Source organism: Bactrocera neohumeralis, unplaced genomic scaffold (genome assembly GCF_024586455.1).
Source record: "Bactrocera neohumeralis isolate Rockhampton unplaced genomic scaffold, APGP_CSIRO_Bneo_wtdbg2-racon-allhic-juicebox.fasta_v2 cluster09, whole genome shotgun sequence".
NCBI lineage: Eukaryota > Metazoa > Arthropoda > Insecta > Diptera > Tephritidae > Bactrocera > Bactrocera neohumeralis.
The window spans coordinates 14964034-14988837 of record NW_026089622.1 but is presented as its reverse complement, the minus strand read 5'-3'; the positions used below and the strand labels follow the sequence as shown (position 1 = coordinate 14988837).

The 24804-nt window shown below is 38.0% G+C and overlaps 2 protein-coding genes and 1 long non-coding RNA gene across 5 annotated transcripts in view; 2 read left to right on the top strand and 1 right to left on the bottom strand.

The window, feature by feature from the left end:
• Positions 1-18781, bottom strand: part of LOC126764466 (uncharacterized) — a 93428-nt gene extending 74647 nt beyond the window's left edge. Inside the window, exons 1-5 of the long non-coding RNA XR_007667997.1 lie at positions 18644-18781; positions 18371-18590; positions 17815-18302; positions 14975-15206; positions 14724-14914 (exon numbers count right to left, since the gene is read on the bottom strand). This is a non-coding gene — a long non-coding RNA (uncharacterized LOC126764466). The remainder of the gene's footprint in view (positions 1-14723; positions 14915-14974; positions 15207-17814; positions 18303-18370; positions 18591-18643) is intronic.
• Positions 16396-17820, top strand: LOC126764443 (putative nuclease HARBI1). The gene is made up of 3 exons (XM_050482131.1): positions 16396-16456; positions 16513-16738; positions 16789-17820. The coding sequence occupies exons 1-3, from the start codon at positions 16409-16411 to the stop codon at positions 17133-17135; spliced, it is 621 nt and encodes a 206-aa protein (XP_050338088.1). The 5' UTR covers positions 16396-16408; the 3' UTR covers positions 17136-17820.
• Positions 18782-20923: 2142 nt separating the features above from the next.
• Positions 20924-24804, top strand: part of LOC126764440 (alpha/beta hydrolase domain-containing protein 17B) — a 112643-nt gene continuing 108762 nt past the window's right edge. The window contains exon 1 of one of the 3 annotated variants that reach the window (XM_050482126.1): positions 20924-21551. In XM_050482126.1, coding sequence (XP_050338083.1) covers positions 21088-21551 — 464 coding nt within the window. In that variant the 5' untranslated portion in view covers positions 20924-21087. The remainder of the gene's footprint in view (positions 21552-24804) is intronic. The other 2 variants (XM_050482124.1, XM_050482125.1) reach the window with 2 other exon arrangements.

Below are 24804 nucleotides of genomic sequence, written 5' to 3'. Positions count from 1 at the left end.
AAATGCGTTAGTACGAAGAGCTTGATAAGCTGGCCGACAGAAGTAATGCTCGAAAATTCTACAAATAGATGCGGCGGCTTAGGGAAGGTTTAAAGACCGGAGCATACTCTTGTAAAACCCCCAAAGGGGATCTAGTCACCGAAGCCCAGAGCATACTTAAATTATGTAGGGAACACTTCTCCAGCCTGCTGAAAGGCAGTGAACGCACAACGCCAGGAGAAGGCGAACCCGATTCCCTAATCGATGACGATGGAGCAGACGTTCCATTGCCCGACCATGAAGAAGTTCGAATAGCAATTACCCGCCTGAAGAACAACAAAGCGGCGGGGGCCTATGGATTGCCGGCTGAGCTATTCAAACACGGCGGCGAAGAACTGATAAGGAGCAACTATTGGAATTTAAGTATGCTATGCCCAATCCATAAAAAGGGAGACCCCACAATCTGCGCCAACAGTGGGATTAGTCTCCTCAACATCGCATATAAGGTTCTATCGAGCGTGAAAGGTTAAAGCCCACCGTCAACAAACTGATTGGACCTTATCAGTGTGGCTTTAGACTTAGCAAATCAACAACCGACCAGATATTCACAATGCGCCAAATCTTGGAAAAGACCCGTGAAGAAGAATCGACACACACCACCTCTTCGTCGATTTCAAAGCTGCTTTCGACGGCACAAAAAGGAGCTGCTTTATGCCGCGATGTCTGAATTTGGTATCCCCGCAAAACTAATATGGCTGTGTAAACTGACGTTGAGCAGCACCGAAAGCTCCGTCAGGATCGGGAAGGACCTCTCCGAGCCGTTCGATACCAAACGAGGTTTCAGACAAGGCGACTCTCTATCGTGTGACATCTTCAATTTGCTGATGGAGCTGCACAACTTAATCGAGCAGGTATAATTTTTTATAAGAGTGTACAGCTGCTGGCGTATGCCGATGATATTGATATCATCGGCCTCAACACCCGCGCCGTTAGTTCTGCTTTCTCCAGGCTGGACAAGGAAGCACAGAAAATGGGTCTGGCAGTGAACGAGGGCAAAACAAAATATCTCCTGTCATCAAATAAACAGTCATCGCACTCGCGACTTGGCTCTCACGTTACTGTTGACATTCATAACTTTTAAGTTGTAGATAATTTCGTCTATTTAGGAACCAGTATTAACACCACCAACAATGTCAGCCTGGAAATCCAACGCAGGATAACTCTTGCAGAGGAAGAGGAAGACCTCCACTCCGTTGGAAGGACCAGGTGGTGTAGGACCTGACTACGCTTGGAATATCAAATTGGCGTTAAGTAGCGAAAAGAAGAAACGACTGGCGCGCTGTTGTTAACTCGGCTATAATCGCGTAAGCGGTGTCTACGCCAATTAAGAAGAAGAATGTAACCGTACTACAATAAACCGATGAAATGATTGACCTTCAGCCCTCTATATTGCCATACAAGTAGTCGGAACCTAGACTTCCTTCTGTACGCACGTCCTTATTCTCGATACTCTCTATTATTCTCGAAATTGCAACTGGTGTTTTATGTTGCGCGAAGTGATTTCTGGAAAATGTTTGATATGGATTCGGGACAACATGATATATATTTAATTTTAATTATATAAATATTAATTTAATAATGTATTATTTTGTTTTTTTTTCGGGAAAACAATGAAATATCAAAAAACCGAAAAAATATTTTTTTCATTTTTTAGAAATTAGTGTTTTTGTTATAGTGTTGGGAGAGATCGAGTTATAAATTAATTTTTTTACTAAACTACAGAGTTTCTATTTATCATATAGACTTTTCCCCCGCTTAAAAAAAGCACGCTGAATTGGGTTGGCCGCTTGCATAAAATAAGTTCTGCTTTTATTTGTTTATTATAATTAACTACTGAAATCCTGCTAAATTATTTTAGACAGGTGGTATAAAAATGGTACAAGGGGTCTCTATCGGAATTGGTGTGAAAATTGGACATTGGGCTTGGCACCGCCAACTTTTTGGTGAAATCCCATATCTCGGTCTATAACACTAGTTTACAGTACATTTGTTGCCGAAGAAATTTTAGCTGTTGCTGACTACATATAATATGCTATTTCCAAAAATATAAATATAATCTAAATATTTTTATCAGCTCTAGTTTCAGAGTTTCAGCTATGTAGGTATTACACAGAAAAAAACATGTATTTATCAAGAAAAATTTTAATAAGAAAATTAATTAATCATTAAGTTCTAAAAAAACTTCGTTTTAAAGCTCTTCTCCGATGTGTAGACTTTGAAAATGACGTATTACAGACCAACGATAGTCAGACATCACATTTGTATCCTAGAAACCCTGATAGCGCTCTTCCAAGACGCGTAAGTCTTGATGCATACTAAATTTTCCGGAAACCTCTCTAGGTGACTATGGAGGAAGTGGAGTTTTATACTCATACTCCATCCCATATTTTTTAATTGTAGCAGAAGGTCTTCTACAAGTTCAATATAATTTTCAGATTTTTTATTTCCGAGAAAATTCTGAATCACAGATACGAATGCTGTCCAGGCCTTTAGTTCTGACTCAGTCATAAAATTTCTAAATTGAGTATCTTTCGTAAGTTGTCTAATTTGGGGGCCATCAAAAATTTCGGCTTTCATCTTTTCCATAGGGAGCTGAGGAAATTTTTGGCAAATGTAAGAAAAGCAGTTCCCATCTTTATCTAGTGATTTTACAAACTGTTTCATGATGCCCAGTTTTATTTGTAATGGTCGAGGGATAATTTTGTTGCGAGCTACTAATGAATTGTGGACTATATTGTGCTTTTCAGGCTCCATTTTTTCTCTCAAGGGCCAGTTTTTTCTAACTATGCTCTTGTTTAGCTCTACTGTCCCAAAGACATATAAAACAGGGAAACTTGGTATAACCACTTTGTTGACCGAGAAGAATGTTGACCATTTTTAAATCGACACAAATTTGCCACTCATGGTCATTATATTTTATTTTGTTCAAGACTAGCGAAATGTTACAATATTTCTCCTTTAACTTTGCACTGTGGGCAATAGGTACCCAAGCTTATTTATTTCCATTATGTAATAAGAATACATTTAAGGCTACGTTTTGAGCTGTCAATGAATAAACGCCAGTCGTTTGGCTCGTATAGACGTATTTATCAACAAGTTTTTGATATCTGAACAAAAGGTAATGCCGTTTTCTTCGGAAAAATAACGCCGTAATTCTGCATCTCTTTCACGATAAAATACTTATTTTAGTATCCGAGGATAGCAAGTTTTTTTCTTTTAGTCTTGATGCTAACAATTCTGAAGCTTGTTTAGAAAGATTTAAATCTCTTACAAGATCATTCAACTCATTTTGGGAAAAGCGTTTTGGCTCATTAGACATACCTTCAAAATCAGCATCATTTTGTGATGAGCTTGGTCCTTCTTCTTCTTCTTCTTAATTGGCGTAGACACCGCTTACGCGATTATAGCCGAGTTAACAACAGCGCGCCAGTCGTTTCTTCTTTTCGCTGCGTGGCGCCAATTGGATATTCCAAGCGAAGCCAGGTCCATCTCCACTTGGTCCTTCCAACGGAGTGGAGGTCTTCCTCTTCCTCTGCTTCCCCCGGCGGGTACTGCGTCGAATACTTTCAGAGCTGGAGTGTTTTCATCCATCCGGACAACATGACCTAGCCAGCGTAGCCGCTGTCTTTTAATTCGCTGAACTATGTCAATGACGTCATAAATCTCGTACAGCTCATCGTTCCATCGGATGCGATATTCGCCGTGGCCAATGCGCAAAGGACCATAAATCTTTCGCAGAATTTTTCTCTCGAAAACTCGTAACGTTGACTCATCGGTTGCTGTCATCGCCCAAGCCTCTGCACCATATAGCAGGACGGGAATTATGAGTGACTTATAGAGTTTGGTTTTTGTTTGTCGAGAGAGGACTTTACTTTTCAATTGCCTACTCAGTCCGAAATAGCACCTGTTGGCAAGAGCAATCCTGCGTTGGATTTCCAGGCTGACATTATTAGTGGTGTTAATGCTGGTTCCTAAATAGACGAAATTATCTACAACTTCAAAGTTATGACTGTCAACAGTGACGTGAGAGCCAAGCCGCGAGTGCGACGACTCTTTGTTTGATGACAGGTATCTCCTGTTTTCGTTTTGCCCTCGTTCACTAACAGACCCATTTTCTGTGCTTCCTTGTCCAGCCTAGAGAAAGCAGAACTAACGGCGCGGGTGTTGAGGTCGATGATATCAATATCGTCGGCATACGCCAGCAGCTGTACACTTTTATAGAAGATGGTACCTTCTCTGTTTAGTTCTGCGGCTCGAACTATTTTCTCCAGGAGCAGGTTGAAGAAGTCGCACGATAGGGAGTCGCCTTGTCTGAAGCCTCGTTTGGTATCGAACGGCTCGGAGAGGTCCTTCCCTATCCTGACGGAGCTTTTCGTGTTGTCAACGTCAGTTTACACAGCCGTATTAGTTTTACGGGGATACCAAATTCAGACATCGCGGCATAAAGGCAGCTCGTCGCTGTCGAAAGCAGTTTTGAAATCGACGAAGAGGTGGTGTGTGTCGATTCACCTTTCACGGGTCTCTTCCAAGATTTGGCGCATGGTCAATATCTGGTCGGTTGTTGATTTTCAGGTCTGAAGCCACACTGATAAGGTCCAATCAGTTTGTTGACGGTGGGCTTTAATCTTTCACACAATACGCTCGATAGAACCTTATATGCGATGTTGAGGAGGCTAATCCCACGGTAGTTGGCGCAGATTGTGGGGTCTCCTTTTTTATGGATTGGGCATAGCACACTTAAATTCCAATCGTTGGGCATGCTCTCGTCCGACCATATTTTACAAAGAACTGATGCATGCTCCCTATTAGTTCTTCGCCGCCGTGTTTGAATAGCTCGGCTGGTAGTCCGTCGGCCCCTGCCGCTTTGTTGTTCTTGAGGCGGGCAATTGCTATTCGAACTTCTTCATGGTCGGGTAATGGAACGTCTGCTCCATCGTCATCGATTGGGGAATCGGGTTCTCCTTCTCCTGGTGTTGTGCGTTCACTGCCATTCAGCAGGCTGGAGAAGTGTTCCCTCCATAATTTAACTATGCTCTGGGCATCAGTGACTAGATCACCTTTGGGTGTTCTACAAGAGTATGCTCCGGTTGTGAAACCTTATGTAAGCCGCCGCATTCATTACCCCTGTCGGCCAGCTTATCAAGCTCTTCGTACTCACGCATTTCGGCCTCTTTCTTCTTCTGTCTGCAAATGCGTCTCGCTCCCTCTTCAACTCTCGGTATCTATCCCATCCCGCACGTGTAGTGGTCGATCGTAACGTTGCGAGGTAGGCAGCCTGTTTTCTCTCCTCTGCGACACGGCACTCCTCGTCGAACCAGCTGTTCTTTTGCTCTTTCCGAAAACCAATGGTTTCGGTTGCAGCTGTACGTAAGGAATTTGAAATGCCGTCCCACAGTTCCCTTATACCGAGTTGTAGACTAGTGCTCTCAGAGAGCAGGAGTGCAAGCCGAGTAGAAAATCGTTCGGCTGTCTGTTGTGATTGCAGCTTCTCGACGTCGAACCTTCCTCGTGTTTGTTGGCGTGTGTTTTTTGCTGCACAGAGGCGAGTGCGAATCTTAGCTGCAACAAGATAGTGGTCCGAGTCGATGTTAGGACCTCGGGGCGCACGCACATCTAAAACACTGGAGACGTGTCTTCCATCTATCACAACATGATCGATCTGGTTGGTAGTTTTTCGATCCGGAGACAGCCAGGTAGCTTGATGAATCTTCTTATGCTGGAATCTAGCACTACAGATAACCATATTTCGGGCCCCGGCGAAGTCAATCAGCGTCAACCCATTTGGGGATGTTTCGTCGTGGAGGCTGAATTTACCGACCGTAGTGCCAAATATACCTTCTTTGCCCACCCTGGCGTTAAAGTCGCCAAGCACGATTTTGACATCGTGGCGGGGGCAGCTCTCATAAGTGCGCTCCAAGCGCTCATAGAAGGCATCTTTGGTCACATCGTCCTTCTCTTCCGTCGGGTCGTGGGCGCAAATCAGCGATATGTTGAAGAACCTCGCTTTGATGCGGATTGTGGCTAGACGTTCATTCACCGGAGTGAATGATAGTACTCGGCGACGGAGTCTCTCTCCCACCACGTATCCAACACCAAACTTGCGCTCCTTTATATGGCCACTGTAGTAAATGTCACAAGGACCTACTGGTCTCTGTCCTTGTCCCGTCCATCGCATTTCTTGGACGGCGGTGATGTCAGCATTTATTTTTGCGAGGACATCAACCAGCTGGGCAGCGGTCCTTCCCAATTAAGGGACCGGACATTCCAGGTGCATGCCCCCAAATCGTAGTCCTTATTCCGTTTGCCATGGTCGTCATCAAAAGTGGGTCTCTCATCCGAGGCTGTTTCAACTGTTTCATTGGTATTGTTTTTTACGTGGCGGGTCCCAAGCCCAGCGCACAACCCTATGTAGGGAATGTTTCGCCTTCTCACATTAGCTCGCCTTCGAACGGATGTTCTTAGGCTACCCAGAGGATACTTGGTCAAAGACCGGAAGTAGTGAGCTGCTTGAGCCATGTGTAAAAGAATCGTTTCTGGCCACTCCCAAGTGAATGGCGATCAGAGAACTTTCCTCACTTGCGTGAACTTCTACACATGACTCCATCCTCCTTGGTCCTTCAATGTCTTGCTTTAATGGTTTAGATATATGTATTTTTAGGCTCTGAAGAGTTAGGTGAACGCTGCACTGGACGTTGAACACAACTAGTACTTGGGTACTGCTATTTAGCTCGAGTTTTAGTGTTTAAACCGTTTATGTTCACACTACAGAAACAACAGTCTACGAGACGATTTTGTGGTTCTCGCCAAATAATCGGTGTTACAAATTCAAAGGCACTTCTTTACCACTTTTCCATAATCTTAAATATTTCACACAAGATTTACAAACACAATTGGGAGCCTAAGAATTCATATTTTTATCCAAGAGCACCCCAAAATACTCAAAATAGGTATTTTTCACCAACTCTGATATAACTTTTCTACAATTTTTAAACACATTTTCTCCGCATACATATGTAGCAAAAATGATCTGGTTTATTTAACTAACGTCTTCTTGAACTACTCACGACGCAAAAACTTGAGAAAATAATCTTAACACAGTAAAATACGCCTGTTTTCGATTAATATATATGCTTAAATGATAAAAATCAAAAACAAAGTAACTCGAGCGGCTCAAAAATTTTCGAGGGTAGATTTGACAAAAACAAGTAATAAGTGAACAATATCAATCGCAGAATTCGCGGCAACAGACAAAAAGTTCAATACTGTAAATTAGTGTAATCACTCCTACTTCCCATGTAACACAATTTAAAACTCCATTTGATTTTTTCACTTTACAGTACACAAATAAAGAAGTAATTAATATAACGGAATAAAATTTTGTGCTAATAATTCCCTTAAAGTATGCATGGTTTTGACTAAAAATTATCCAAATCCAGCCAAAACTGTTAAGCCCCTATGTACCGAATATGTGGACCCCGGTACCTATAGTTGACTTTTGACCGAAAGTATCGTTCAGTGTGTGAGATATGAAATTGAAATTCACACAGAATCCTTCCCTGACAATATTATTTCTTTGTATCAAAAATGGGTTGAATCGAGTCAATACTTCCCTGAGCTCCCATATACAAAATATAAAGATTTTCGAACTTCGAGGTCACTTTATGCTGGATATATCCGTCAATATTTGAGTCATCGCAATGAAAATTTCAGAATATGTTTTATTCATAACAGTGTATCTTTGCAGCTAAAATAGATACATTTGGGCGAAAACTTGACCCTCCCCCACATAACTTTTACCAAGATTATCGAACATCCACTTGGCCTTGCCCCATATGATTGGTGGTTGTATGTAAGCTACCTTAATTAAACCCTGGAAACATTTTTTGAGTATGTCGGATATTTGTAGTATATGGGATCAGCAAACATAGATAAAGTCTGTTCGATACTACCCCTTACTCAAATATATTCAATATAAAATGTGCGGTTGCACCCGAATTTTGCCCTTTCTTACTTGTTTTATTTGAATATATTGCATTATTATATTCAATCATTTTTCATTCATAAAATCACTTTAAATAATTTTGTCCGGTTTTTGAGACCAAATGCTCCTATGTGCGACGTAGCAACAGCTAAATTAGGTAAGATAATTTAAAATGGCGTTTTGAAGCCAGCTTCATGAACAATTTAACGACAGCAGCGACATTGCTTTCTTCTGCTATAGATGTGGATTAATGCCGCGATTACTGGACGACACCGCCTTTTGAAATTTGTAGAACTTAAGCCCGTAGTGACAACTTTAAAATAAGCTGATCTATCGGGTGATTTTTTAAGAGCTTGATAACTTTTTTTAAAAAAAAACGCATAAAATTTGCAAAATCTCATCGGTTCTTTATTTGAAACGTTAGATTGGTTCATGACATTTACTTTTTGAAGATAATTTCATTTAAATGTTGACCGCGGCTGCGTCTTAGGTGGTCCATTCGGAAAGTCCAATTTTGGGCAACTTTTTCGAGCATTTCGGCCGGAATAGCCCGAATTTCTTCGGAAATGTTGTCTTCCAAAGCTGGAATAGTTGGTGGCTTATTTCTGTAGGCTTTAGACTTGACGTAGCCCCACAAAAAATAGTCTAAAGGCGTTAAATCGCATGATCTTGGTGGCCAACTGCCCATGCATCCCGAAAAATGCACTGTTTGGTGTGGTTTGTACGCTGGTGGAATCATTGGACCGTATTTTTTCAAAGATGCTGTTGGACGCAACGTTACGGTGAATGGCGATCGCTATCGTTCGATGCTAACAAACTTTTTGTTGCCAAAAATGGAAGAACTGAACTTGGTTGACATGTGGTTTCAACAAGATGGCGCTACATGCCACACAGCTCGCGATTCTATGGCCATTTTGAGGGAAAACTTCGGAGAACAATTCATCTCAAGAAATGGACCCGTAAGTTGGCCACCAAGATCATGCGATTTAACGCCTTTAGACTATTTTTTGTGGGGCTACGTCAAGTCTAAAGTCTACAGAAATAAGCCAGCAACTATTCCAGCTTTGGAAGACAACATTTCCGAAGAAATTCGGGCTATTCCGGCCGAAATGCTCGAAAAAGTTGCCCAAAATTGGACTTTCCGAATGGACCACCTAAGACGCAACCGCGGTCAACATTTAAATGAAATTATCTTCAAAAAGTAAATGTCATGAACCAATCTAACGTTTCAAATAAAGAACCGATGAGATTTTGCAAATTTTATGCGTTTTTTTTTAAAAAAAAGTTATCAAGCTCTTAAAAAATCACCCGATATTTTATTAACATTTTAGTAATGTGGAGCAGCACCTGTGTTGGATTTCGAGGCTGGCGTTATTGTTGGTGTTGATGCTGGTTCCTATACGAGGTGTGTTCAAAAAGTATCGCGAATTTTGTGTTTTCTCAAAAATTATTTATTTATTCATGAATATCTATTTTGTCCCCTTCAAAGTAATCCCCATGAGATATTATACACTTGTGCACACGGTTTTTCCAAACTTCGAAGCACTTCAAAAAATCATTTTTTTTTTTATCTTCTTCAGCTCCTCCTTCGATGCCGTCTTTATCTCGTCAAGAGAAGCGTAACGTCGTCCTTTCATGGGCCTCTTCAGTTTAGGGAACAAGAAAAAGTCACAGGGGGCCAGATCTGGGGAATACGGTGGCTGCGGCATCATTAGTGTGTTGTTTTTGGCCAAAAAGTCGCGCACAAGCAACGATGTGTGAGCAGTGGCGTTATCGTGGTGCAAAAGCCAATTTTTGTTCTTCCACAAATCCGGGCGTTTCTGGCGGATTGCGCATAACTTACCAATAAATATGTTTAGGTCCTCAGCAACTTTTCTAACGGTGATTCGACGATTGGCCAATACCATTTTCTCCACTTCATTAATTTTTTCGTCTGTTGTTGAAGTGCTCGGGCGTCCGGCACGCTCTTCGTCGTTCACATCTTCTCGGCCTTCTGAGAACATTTTGTACCACCAATAAACGTTGCTTCGGCCCAAGGTAGCTTCTCCGTATGCCACAGTCAACATTCGGAATGCATCCGCGCACTTAATTTCGTTTTTCACACAAAATTTGATACATATTCTTTGATCCATTTTTTTGAATGGGTAAAAATCGAAGACGATCCAAAACACGTGCAAGCAAAGCAGCTGTCAACAATTAAATGAACATTCAAAATGGCCGAGCTTGTCGGCATAAGTGAGAGACATGAGTACCAACATAACGCCATAAAAAATTCGAAATTCGAATATACGTAACCCGCGAAAATTCAAAATTCGCAATACTTTTTGAACTTTTTGATTGTCCCTGCTTGATTCTGAAGTAGCAGTGGTTCAGGTAAAGTCAACTAGATCGGTTAGATACTGTGGAAAGTGAAGTCTTAATTTATGAAGTAAGCCATGGTGCCATACTCTATCGAATGCCGGGGATACGTCAAGAAAAACAGCTGTGCAGTTGTGCTTCTTTTCCATCGCATCTTCGATTAAGCTCGTTATTCGATGAACTTGATCGATTGTGGAATGTTGAGATCTAAATTCAAATTGATGAATGGGTATAAGTCCCTTTTCTTCAATCATGTTCTGAAGTCTTCTTATGATTACAGCTTCAAGTAGTTTGGACAAAATAGGCAACAGTGAAATTGGACGATACGAGGCTTCATGTGCGCTTTTGTCTGGTTTTTGTACCATAATGATTTCAGATTTTTTAGTACATCAGCAGTCACCAAGTCGAAGCCGGGAGCTTTTTTTGGTTTAAATCTACTTTTAATAATATTTTCTTCTTCTTTATTTGTTGCTGGTTGGATTTCACCCACGTATTGGGATTCTTCCAACTGCGGTAGCGTACCATTGAACGCAAAAGGACTAAATGTTTTAGTTAGTTTTTCTGAGAAAACTTCCGGTTTTCTTCGCCGCTTCTGGCCCAGGATCCGTTTAGCTTTCTGAAGGGTTGATTCGACAATATTGGTTTCCTAGCATTTTTTACAGTTTTCCAAAGGGAATAATCCGTATGTTTGTTTGGCGTTATGTTCTCAATATAATTAGAAATATTTTGATAACTAAATAATTTTTTTGGGTGCTGAGAATCTTAGTTAAAATGTTTAGTTCTGTTTTATACTGAGGAAATCGCGGGATTTGCAATTTTCTTTATGACTTCTAAAGTATCGGAAGTATATTTAGTATAAAAGTTTTTTTGTTTAGGAACAAGAGTACTTTCCAAGCCGATTCTTGAATAGTTTTCGTAAATGTATGAACTTCATCTTCTAACATATCTTGAGTAGTTATATTTACTTCAGAATCAATATTTTTGTAGAGCATAACTTTGAAATACTCCCAGTCCGTATGTCTATTACGGAGACAAGGTGGTATGTCGACTTCTTGTAGATAGCCATTTAAGATTGGATATAGTGGCGAGTGGTCCGAATTTAAGTCCAACCCATTTTCCATGGTAATGAATTTCTTAGATATTTGTCGAGTGATGAAAAAGCCGATCAGGTCAGGTAGTTTTCTTGTGCCGGAAAGCCAGTAATTCGGTTTGCCAGTAGACATAAAGTGGCATCCAATAGCTATAGCAGCTTTAAATAGCTCTCTTCCCTTCGGTGTCGTTATTCTTGAGCCCCATTGGGAGTGTTTTGCGTTAAAGTCACCACCCATGATGAATTTTCCATGATGTTTTAGTATAAGTTCCGTGTACAAGTCCATTTTGATATTGTGTCTAGGTGGGCTATATATTGCAGTAGTGCTTATTTTTCCGAAACTGGATTCAACCGATATGGTCATGGTTAGGAATTCTGGGACACTTAAAATAATTTCTTCGTCGTGGGGAATATTATCTCTGATAATTATGGCACTCCCCCTCTCGCATTGTTATACGTCTTGCAGTTTTTTATTTTAACGAAAGTTTCATTAGTAAAATGGGTTTCTGATATAAGACAAATATCAATTTTTTCTACATGGAGTAATGCTTCTAATTATTTTCTTCGTTTGAGTAAGCCATTTGCATTCCAGGTCATAATTTTATCGGTTTCATTTTTGCGTTTTACTTTCGCTTCGCTGTCACTCTAGTTGAGTAAGACCTTCGTGGGTAAGTTTACCTTGCTCTTCTAGCTTATTAAGCTTATCGAGAATTAACGAGAAATTATTGGTAACATCACTAAGGGAATTCGAATTTGTATGGTTTGCTGACGTATATATGTTGTTGAATTTGACTAGTACCTTTGATTATTCTGGCAAATGAGGGTTTCCAGATTGCTGACTTACATTAGTAACATCCTTCTGAGGAGCAGCCGAAGCGTTGTACTTAAGCGTTTTGGTTGTTGGTTATGCTCTTTCTTCACATCCCCTCTAGTTCGCAGTGTGATTCTGATTGCAGTTGCAGCATTTTGGCGGTAGTTCGACAGGTTTTGTGCAACTTAGAGTTGCGTGATTTCCGGCGCACTTCACACACTTTGGTGGTTTACAACAATAATTTCTGGTGTGACCGAATGCCTGACAAGGCACTGCGGTAAAAGATTCGAGGGCTTGATGGGCTCGAGTTTGACGACAGAATATAAAATATGTTTGATTTCGTAAATTATCTTTATGTTCTCTGTAGATTCGAAGCATACGATAAACATATTTAATGGATTTTTTGTTTTGTGTTGAAGTTTATTTATGACCTTTGTAACTTTAAAACCCTGCTTCTGAAGATCTGTGACAATGCTTCCCGGCTCACATGAGTGATGAAGGTTTTTTGTCATTACGCGTATATCCCGTGTTTGCTTGTCCTCGTACGAGTACCACGAAATTTGCGTCGTTTAATTTCCTTGCAAGTATTCTATAATCTGAACTGCCAGAAAGGTTTATTTTACATGAACTCTGTTGTGTAAGAATTTTTAACTTTTGCGTTTACCGAGGAAGTTTTCATTTTGGAGTTTAAGTGTCGCATTTTAATTTTATTCAATGATCGCCCACCATGAGGCGGGGTTTGTGGGCCCATCACGATCTAATGGAAATGTGGATACGTTAAGTGATATGAACTGCTTTATCAACTGCCTTACCGACTGTGCAGATAATGTAGTGTTCCTGGCCGCCTACAACTCTGCGTAAACAGCTGGTTTGCTGTGTGACAGGAACAGCTGATAACCACTTCAGATGTGCAAAGGAGAATCTTAACGCGAAAACTAGCTGAGTGTTTTTTAATTTGATAATATATTTTTTTTTTTTTTTTTTTTTTTTAATTTAATATGATTTTGTGTTAAATTGTTTATGGTTTTCAAACATTAATGCAGATAGTTGATGTACCACGTGATGTCAACGATGCTGAGGACCTCCGGCGAATCTGCCCGCGAACCATCACAGCCAGGATTGCAAGTTAATTGAAGCAAATTGAGGAGCACAACTAACTGTTGACTGTACACTTTGACCGTACACTTTAACAATATTGAATGAACAAATGTTTTGCGTTATTGCCATTTCGCGACGTTAACAATAAATGCTACAATTTTGCGACGTTATTGAAATTATTACGTTTTATAATAACGGTTTATTAGGAACTAATTTTATAGAATATATTTTGCCTTGACTTGCATTTTTTTATCGATTTATTGACATCCATATAATTGTAAATCTAAACCTATTCCTCTTTTGGCATTATAATCAATATCATACATATAATCATTTGTCGATATTACATCTAATATATCTATGAATGTGGTTATAATATATATTCTTTATTACATACTAAAGTAACAAACAACAAACTTCCTCTGGCCGTGGTTGATATTATGTGAACATTTTTGTGAATAGAAGTCTGTTTTACAACATTTCTACAACAAAAAGTAACATCTGTTGCTTTCAAGCTTCAGAAGATATGCTTTTTCTTACGAAAATATTGTTTAATGAATATCATCTGGATTATTTATTTATCCTTCAGTGCAAAATAAAACTAATTTTAACTTGTCCTGTTCCAAAGGTTACCCATACTCAATTTTCGTTAATACAATCGTTTTGGCAAAAAAAATTAGATCTCGCTGTAGCGTTGGAACTTGGGTAGTACTGACTGGGGAAAGTAAAGCTTCAAAGACGGCATACGTATGCTCTATCAGCTTCTGTCAAACAGTTTTTCGAACAAGCTTCTCAATTGCCTACTCAGTCCGAAGTATCACCTGTTGGCAAGAGTTATTCTGCGTTGGATTTCTAGGCTGACATTGTTGGTGGTGTTTACGCTGGTTCCAAGATAAACGAAATTATCTACAACTTCAAAGTTATGACTGCCAACAGTGACGTGAGAGCCAAGTCGCGAATGCGACGACTGTTTGTTTGATGACAGGAGATATTTTGTCTAGCCCTCGTTCTTTGCCAGACCTATATGCTTTGCTTTCTTATCCGATCTAGAGTAAGCGGAGCTAACGATCCGGTTGTTGAGGCCAATGATATCGATATCATCGGGCTACGCCAGTAGCTGAACATTCTTGTAAAATATACTACCCTCTCTATTTAGTTCTGCAGCTTGAATTATTTTCTCTAAAAGTAGATTGAAGGAGTCGCACGATAGAAATTCTTCTTATCTTTAAAAAAAAATACCTGGTGGCTCAAACTCCCAACACCCGACAATTCACCCACCATTGCTAGCCCAAAGGTTGCAAACATATTGGTTTTTCAAAAGCACACACAAACACACTTACATTTACCTCTTTCCATTTGGTTGCTGTTCGCCGGCCCTCTTATGGAATTTAACGTTTCTTCTAAGTCCGACCACAACATTTACTGTACTTGAGGGTTAGTCAGAGTTAGCTTCCCTCGTTGCAACTCAGGATGCTGCTTCCAAAATATTACATAATAATGAAGCTGCTCTTGTATTGTTCTTTAAAATTTTGAATTCCTAAAAATAAATTAATTATTGTATTTTCACCAAAATTAATAAATTTGCAAAATTATTTACTTCTCTTGGTTGTCAATTTCTTTGTTTTGTTTTGTGTGTATATATAAAACGGCTGGTTCACAGCAAAGTTCTTTTCGCCTCGCGGTGGTGAGTTTATTGTGCTATTTGCTTGTGAGGTTTGAGTAAGAATAACCTGACAAATCAGTTGTGAGGTTTTTGAGAATGGGGCTATTAATTTTCTTTTGTTGGTTTATTTCAAACACAGTTTTGACAGTTCCACATCTATTGTGATCTAAAATACGATCCAAAGCAATGTAGAATTTAAAAACTATTGTGAATTGGAAAGAACTTACGATCCGTTTGCTATTGTATGTCTTAATACACAGTACAACAGCTAATCTGGGGGGTAAGAAATTCCAAGTCAGGGTGATGGTGCTAGGTCAGTATAGTAAAACCCTCAAAGGGTTTGGCGTTCGTATGTGTCAGTTTTTTTATGACCTTTTAAATTTTTTCTTATATTATAATGAACGAAAATTGGGTACCAAATATAGTGTGTAAAAGCTGCTACAACCGTCTAATGGATTGGAAAAATAGATAATAGTGGTTCGCGAGTTATGTTAAACTACGTTTTTTGCCAAAATGTTACAACTAAGCGAAAAAACATCAAGATAAGGAAAAAATTCAAAAAGTCATAAAAAAAAACTGACACATACGAAAGCCAAACCCTTTGAGGGTTTTACTATACTGACCTAGTTTCATCACCCTGACTTGGAATTTCTCACCCCCCAGACAATAATCCCAAATATGTTCCAGTGATATCAATCACCGCATACGATTGACATATCACGCAATTTTCTTTCGAATGCTTTCCGATTCGTGCGCAGATGTTACGATTCGACCCCTGAATAGAGATCATCATAGATATTAATCGATTCTTTATATTATATGTTGTAAGGAACTCAAACACGTAAAAATTAAAAGTTAATCAATTTCGCATAAATTACGTAGTTATTCTGAAACAAAGTCAACATGTATTTTTATTTTTATTGGTTATTATGGGTAATTATGCTTATATATATCGGAATATTTATTTTCATTCAAGTGTAAATAGATCACTCAATAAAGAGCTGATTAGACCTGTTCGTTTTCAATTTGAGACATTTTTGTGACTGTCACGTAATGAATTGCAAAATCGTCTCAAGTCACACAAATTTTCTCTAATTGAAAATCTCAATTTTAAAGATTTGTGACTGTAGGCGTGTTTTATTTGACCAGCAAATTAAGCTATTAGCTTATTTTGTATGGAAGACTTAGTCAACATAATTATGTTGGCTTGTCATAAGCTATCATAGCTTGTTTATTGGGCTAGAGGCATTGCCAGTTAAAATGCTTTTTTCATTCACAATAGCTATGATTTTTCCCAAAAAAGTAGTTGGCAATAGCGACAACCCTCATTTTGACAGATAAAAATGTAAACAAATGAAAAACATATAAATGAAAAGTATAGAAGTACACGAAATGGAAAATTTTATAAAAGATGCGGTAAGTAGGGATTTTAAATTAAAATTAAGACAAAATTAAATTTGTGCGTTTTCCAGTTGCTTGGTACTATGTGCACCAATTCAAATAATGAAGTGGTTAAGGAAATATTGACCATCCTTGCTGGTTTAGCTGCTGAGTCAAGTTCGTCATCGGAGGATTCAGAACAAGAGCAGATAGAGAATCCAAAATGCTCTAATTTTGTGGACACCATAGATAATTTTGGAGATGAGGATTTCAAATCACACTTTCGTTTGAGCCGCACCACTTTAGATTACTTAATAGGTATGCTTTGTTATTGTTATGAGACTTTTCTGTATGAGTATTTTTTGCAGGAAGATATGAAGAAAGTGAACAAACCCGTTTTGCTACGAAGTCCGGAAAAGCCAAAATTCCTGCTAAAACAATGATGTACATGTATATATGGTACTTAAGTAATACAATTACCTACAGACAACTAGCCGTATTGTTTGGTGTAACGAAGTCCACTGCATGGGCGATTGTTCGTCGGGTTGTCGCGTCGGTTATCTCAATAGGATATGAGTTTGTTAAGCGGCCAACTGGAGATGCGTTGGAAAAAACAACTCGCAAGTTTTTACAAAGGAAACAAATACCAGGTGTTATTGGTGCTATTGATTGTACCCACATAACAATTAATGCACCAATAAAAAACAAACATTAATTTTTTGATCGTAAACGTAATTATAGTGTTGTTCTGCAGGCCATTGTCGATGCTGATAAAAAATTTATTGATATTTATTGTGGTGAACCCGGATCATATCATGACTCTAGAGTGCAAAAAAGGTCAGCATTTTATAGAAAAGCGGAAAATAATATGGAAAGTTTATTTCCAAATTCTACTTTTATTCTCGGGGACTCGGCATACCCTTGCAGAAATTACCTCATACCGGTGTTTAAAGATTATGGTTCGTTAACGCCCAATCAAATCAGCTTTAACAAAACACATTATTCAGCAAGAAAAGTTGTTGAAATGCACTGAAAGGACGTTTCCGAAGGCTTCTTAAATTTACGGAGCACAGAAATTTGTGTGCAATTTCGAATTTTGTTGCAAGTGCATGCATTATGCACAATATACATATGTATTATCACAAACGACGATACAATTATTGACCCTCAAATTGAAAGTGCCGAACCGCAGCCAGAACCTGCTAATGAGCTGGCGAGAGAAGCAAGTGGAGATCGTCGGAATCAGTTGCTTACAGTTTTAACACGAAGAAATTAATAAATTTTAATTTTTTTAATTTTAAAATGCACTTTTAGAGCAACATTTTCCATTTCCAATCTCAAATAATAAAATTATTTATAATTTTACGACATATTTGTTTTATATAATCACGTACATATACGTATGCATTTGCAGATTTGTATGTAAAAAATGTTCATTTTATGATAAGCTTGATTTTATATTTCCGTTAAATAAAACAATACATATTCGTTAAGAAATCAAGTAGCTTTTCTAATTTTTATTCACAAAAGACTGCTGTAAAATTTTTAATTTTTCTTCTTCTATTCTCAGTTTTTTTTTTTTTTGTTCAATTTCTATTAGAATATGTTGTTTTTCGGCCATATCCTGTATTTGTTTTTCTATATTCGTGTAAAACTTCGCCTTCACTTCAGCACTTTTCCTTTTTTGTTCGATTTTTTTATCAAAATATCGTTCTTTAGCGCTTTTCCGATAACGTCGATTTGGAACAGGATTTGCTGCGTTCGGCTCCTGTGAATACACTGCATTCGGTATGCATATGCTACGGCTTAGTGCAGACTGGCTCTGCCTTGAAGTACTTGGCATATCGTCGAGCATTGTCTAAAAATCAGGTTGAATCCTTACCTGTTTAAAAATATAAAGAAGCGAATGCAATATAAGCAATACATAATGAACATTAAATTTTAACTAACCACGAGACTCAACCAATGCCTCTTGAGGTTCTGTCCCAATGTTTATGGTATGGTTGTTGGACACCAAGCAACTTTCGCCAAAAATATCGTCCATTTCGCGCATATAAGGTACTGTGCACGGAGAAGTGCCAGTCTGCTTCTCGTTGTCTTTTGCTGTTTTGTAGGCATTCAAAAGCGTTCGCATTTTTGATACAAGGGCAGCCGCATTAATTGTTGTATCCTGTGGAAACAAATGTAATAAATTTTTACAAAATAACTTTAAAATATTCTTACTGTAAATCCTTGATATACCATGTCCTCCAAGACGTTTTCATATGCGAACTTTTTCTTCCGCGCATGCAGGAACTCATCCTTTCTCTCAGTGTAGCACTTCAGGAATAGAAGTGTCTCGGCCTTTGTCCAAACTTTTCTTTTGCTGTATATAAACGAAATAAATAATTATTTAGTTTGTGAAAAGTTTGTTTACAAAATTTAAAAATTCAAAAATTTCGTTGCAATAAATTGAATATCAGCTGATTGTTATTGCCCGCGTTGCCAACATAATGCATATTTAAGCGAAAATGAGAAATAAGCTAAATGCGTTTTATTTGTCCATGGTTTAGCTATTAGCTTATGATGGTCAAATAAAACACGCCTAACACCAAAGTACAGAATTGCTCGGTTAAAATACTCTTCTATAAAAGTCCGTATTCAGCTCTTAAGTAATTGCTCAAGAAAAAAATACACTAGAGGTATTTGTTTGCACTTGCAAGATTGCAGATTGCAAAAATACTATACAAAGGCACGAGAGCACCCATTGCAGAATCTAGTGATATATGAACGTCTGATTCGGTCAATGTATTATGAATGACTATTATGCATGGCTATTGTGAATTGGCGCACTTTCTGCATAAATTTTTAACAAAAAATACTGCAACAATTTCTTTTAATTTAAATAGAAATTATAAAATCCATTTAAAACTTACCTTCCTCGACAATTTAACGACATAATATGTCTTTATGTAAAATGACAGATAAAACAGGGTCGAAATTATATTTTTGCGTGACATTGCACGAAAATATACATGGGTTTTCGTCTGACATATTTTACAGTCATTGCAAATAATTGTTTGCTTGTGTTTGTTGTTGTGCCGGTGCACCAAGAGGAAATATATGCCATTCTTGCACCGTGCAAGGGTTTTGCAAGAGCAAGAAAATACTCCTATTATTTCTTAAAGTAATTTTGATAGCTGGTTACACCTTGTGAAATAAACTTTGTGTGTAATATGTACGTATGTATGTGTGCAATATTTACGTTATTTCCATTGCGATTTAAAGAAAGTCGTTGATGATCGGTGAGTTTTATACAACATTTTAAAAGTAACTATACTTCATAATTATGATCAGGAATAATGGGATGCCCAACTTATTCCAGTGTGAGAACGTCTCAAAATAAGCGTTTTTTATAACATTTTCCATTATGGCCAGATCGAACAAAATAACAATTTTTGGGCATTTATTAACCCAATACCCAACATTTAGTACGAATATAAATTACTAAATAGTGGTTATTTATTATATGGAGAAACTATTTAAATCTTTTTAAAGAATATTATAACAACTGACTTTTGTCCTTTCAATACCCAATAATCGGATTTAAGGTTGTTAGCTCTCAATCATTAAAAGTTTTTAATAATTTTCAATTGAAAATAATACTATGATGTTTCAAATTACAAAACATTTCATCAAATACCTTTAAATTTCACAAATTTATTTAATTTTCATTGTTTTACATTTTTGATAAGATGTCTTGAACGACGCAACAAATCCCTCCGTTTATATATTTTTTTGGTAAGATTTCAATCTGGCCATCGCTCGTTTCCAATTGCTAAACGTCAAAACCTCCCCAATCCAGTCAACTGTCAAAGTTTAGGTGGTTTTGACGTTTAGTAATTGTTCTCTCTTTTCCAGTGAGAGAGGAGTTGGGCATCCCATTATTCCTGATTATGATTTTAACTAATTGTAGAATGAATTTAACGATTACTTTGAATTTCCTTCAACAAACAAATTGATTGGTTCTTCGCAAAATCAGGACTGCCATATACACATTTTATTGAAAAGTTATTAAAAATTAGTATTAGATTTCTACAGAGCTGCATACTAGCACAAAAAATTTTCTGCAGGAAATTTTCTTGACCATTTCTTGATCGTTTTTTTATATGAAGTTTTTACATTTCCTGAGAGCTGGATAGTAAGCTTAAATATGAACTGAAAACGAAGATGGTAATGAACTGACCGTTTATTGCCACCGAAATTTGTCGAGATAATTATTTAAGGAAATATCGTTAAACATAAGCAATAAGTTGTTTTCTTTGGTATTAAAACATATATACAGTTTTTTGAATAACATAGATTGCTTGTCAAGATCCCTCGTAAATATTTTTCAACACGGTTTTATCTACTTTTCACAGGTTTGGTAAACCCTTAATTTTGTATTTTTGGATGACAATTTTAATCATTTGTATTGCAGTTTTTTTTATAATGACAAGTTATTGTGTGAAGTATAGAGTGAGTTTTTACATATATCAGTTTTATAGCAATAAAAAGGATTATCAATAGCGTGTATTAAGAAAATATATATGATCTACTTTATGGAAATATATTTGCGTATTAAACTTTAAATTTTGTGATTCATTCAAGAGAAAAAATTGTCTAGTAAGACAATATTAAATAATAGTATGTTTAGTATCAGTGAACTTTGCTGTATGTTCTGTTGTCCGCCTTGTCCCGGACCAATTGCTGCTAAGCTTGCTTTCCAACCACCCGAGCCTACTTATAAGTTGACGCCCGCTGATGATGCAAATGTGAAGTATAATTTACATTTATTTGATCGTGCAGAGTGGCAGTACTCTGAACGTGATAAGTCCAAAGTGGAATCATTTTTCACGCGGACTTCTCGAGGGAATTTAATTACATGTATATATGTACGTTGTAGCAGAAACGCAAAATATACGCTACTTTTTTCTCATGGGAATGCCGTTGACTTGGGTCAAATGAGTAGCTTTTATATATCTCTTGGAACGCAACTAAACTGTAATATATTTGGCTATGATTACTCTGGATACGGAATGAGTGGTGGTAAACCATCAGAAAAAAATTTATACGCTGATATTGAAGCCGCTTGGCAAGCACTGAGAAACAGGTGAGTAATATATGTACATATATACATAGTATATAATATTTGCATCTATCTTCACTACTTTTTAAGTTTAAGAAAACAAAATACTAGTTAAGTACATATGTATGTATATTGACTCACATAAATATTTCGAATAATGGCATAGGGTAAATTTTAGAATAGCACCCCCGATTTCGGGGTTAAAAGGGTATGTGTGGATATAGTTGCCGATGACTTATGGTGTATGAGATATTTGCACTTATATTTCAAAAATTCGCCAATTTCGCAATAACATTTATATTCACTAACACTTCATTAATTCGTTTCTAACGATTTATTTTATATAAAAATATAAAATATAATATAATATATATAATATTCACTTATTTTTGTGCATACAATAACAAAAGGGTTGCATTCTAACTAATAATCAGTGCTACCTCGTGGCGCTCTACACAGGGCACTGCAAGCTCAGGAAGCACTTGTCCAAAATGGGCAGTCTCTTGCGCTAACTGTCGGTTCTGCGACCTGGAACAGGAAACACCAGTACATCTAATTCTGGATTGTATTGCAATTTGCAAAAGAAGGCTTAAGGCCCTGGGTTCCATATACATTGACAGGGATCCCGTCACCTCAGTAGCGTCCAGCAAACTCCTGGGACTATTCAGGCTGCTGGAACTTGGTGAATACATGTGATATAGGAGAGGGCACAATTGACCCTATGTCGCGGTGCAATATCTCACTAATAATCTATCTATCTAGCCACCGCAAACTTATAGTTTTCGAGATATTTTCATTTAAAGTCCAAAATTTATAGTAACTTTTTCTTTCATATTATGCACTTTGGCACGATTCCGATTACTTTGGCGGAGGGGTAAAAAAACCGAATTTCCGTATAAATGGGGTATATGTGGATAGGGGAGCTTCTCCAGAGAAGAAATATCCAAAAATAATATAAAAAAACTTTTATTTTTTTAAAATATTCACGATTAAAAGTTCAAAAATTTGCATTAATAACACATGGTATTTCTATATGTTTCACTAAATTTTTTCACGTTTTTCATTCTGTATATTTAAATATACACTCTAAACATTGAAATAAGTTCACATTTCACTTTTACATGTTAAAAAATAAGTATTTTCCTCAAATATTTTAATAAATTAGGTTTTTAGTAATTAATATGCTTTCCTTTATTCATTTTGACTTGGTTGAGTCGAGATGGCATCGATTCAACCAAGAATTTTAGCGTTGACATGCCTATTGAAGCCCATTCTCTCTTTATTGCCATTTTTGGCTCTTTTGGGGTAGTAAACTGGCATCCACTTTTAAAAACTCTAGCAGATAGTATTCTCCCCACCCCCCACTCTTCAGCATCCGCGGGAGGTGCAGTGCTCCTCTCACATACCAGAACCCTAGAAGAACAGCATGGGAAAAATATACCAGAATAGCAACAAAATGCCTCAAAAAGGGAGGCAATAAGAGTATCAGAAATCCTCAAGAACTAGATTCAGAAGTAGAGAAGTTCGAAAAAATCTTAACCACAACTTTCAATAAATCTACTCCGCTAACAGTTTTGAAAAAGAGAAAGTCTCTCCCTTGGTGGAACAGTGAACTCAAGAATTTGAGAACACAACTAAGGAAAGTTTTCAGTGAGAGTTTTAGAACCAAAATATGGCAGCCATATAAAGATATTATGAAAAGATACAAAAAGCAGTCAGGAAAGCAAAAAACGACTCTTGGCTATCTTTCTGAACATCGATAGAAAGTTGCAGAGAAACCGCTAGGCTGAGCAAAATGCTTTCCAAAGATCATATTAACACTGCCTACATTAGGACGGAGGAAAGTGATTGGACCTCCTCGGCAAAAGAGTCTCTGGAGGTACTAATTACAACACACTTCCCCGGGAGTCAGCAAACACCTTCAACGAGGGTTCAACCAGAACCACCGTTGAACGCAGCTGATTATCAAGGCCAAATAATAGACAAAAGCAAAATCAAGTATGCCATAAATAGTTTTGCACCATTTAAAGCGGCAGGTTCTGACGGGATTATGCCCATAATGTTGCAAAAACTGGTAGAACCAATGGTTCAAAGACTTGAAAATATATACAAAGCTAGCATTCTATTATCCTACATCCCAAGAAGTTGGAAAAGAAGTAAAGTTGTGTTCCTTCCAAAACCCGGCAGAAGAACACACGAAAATGCCAAGGACTTTAGACCTATAAGCCTTACCTCCTTTATGCTGAAGGTACTGGAAAGACTAATAGACCTATACGTAAGAACAATAATGGCGGAGAAGTTATCGAAGTCCCAACATGCGTACATAAAGGGCCGATCAACCGAAACTGCCCTTCACGAGGTGATAAGTGTAATTGAAAAATCACTACACCACAAACAATACACCATGGCTGCATTTCTAGACATAGAGGGCGCCTTCAACAATATAGAAGAAATGCGATAATTAACTCTCTGGCACATGGTGGCATAGATGACACTGTGTGCAGATGGATACTATCGATGCTTGAGAATAGGAAGATTATAGCTTCAAACGGCGCTGCAACACAAACAAGCTATGTGAGTAGAGGGACGCCTCAAGGAGGGGTCCTCTCTCCGCTCCTATGGGTTGTAGCGCTGAACGAAATACTCCTCCAACTAAACGGTGGAGGAGTGAAAGCAGTGGCGTATGCAGACGATATAGTGTTGTTGGTATCAGGCATGTTTCCTTCAACAGTCAGCGAGATTATGGAAAGAGCACTTCGAAGGTTAAACCTATGGGCTAAAAACAATGGACTAGGAGTTAACCCGAACAAAACAGAACTGATGCTATTCACAAGCAGAACCAAAATACCTCAGTTTCAACTTCCGGTACTAAACGGTACAATACCCACTCGATCCCCCACAGCTAAATACTTGGGGGTGGAGATTGACACCAAATTGTCCTGGAAAATAAATATAGAAAAAGTAATAAACAAACCATACATGGCTTACTATACTTGTAAGAGAATCGTCAACAAGAATTGGGGCCTCAAATCAAGTATAGTCATGTGGATGTATACGGCGGTCATAAGACCTATACTTACATATGGAGCTCTGGTATGGTGGCCAGCGCTAAACAAGCAATACAACATTAAAAAATTAAATGATATACAAAGAGCAGCATGTGCGGGTGTTACTGGGGCAATCAGGTCATGTCCGACTGATGCGCTCAACGTGATCCTGCATCAACTACCAATGGACATTTTTATTCAAAAAACAGCAGCTATTGCGGCGACAAGAA

Coding starts and splice junctions, on each gene's coding strand:
- LOC126764443 (XM_050482131.1), top strand. CDS start 16,409: ATGAAAAGTATAGAAGTACACGAAATGGAAAATTTTATAAAAGATGCG. Junction 16,457..16,512: donor AAAATTTTATAAAAGATGCG/GTAAGTAGGGAT, acceptor TGCGTTTTCCAG/TTGCTTGGTACTATGTGCAC. Junction 16,739..16,788: donor CACTTTAGATTACTTAATAG/GTATGCTTTGTT, acceptor TATTTTTTGCAG/GAAGATATGAAGAAAGTGAA.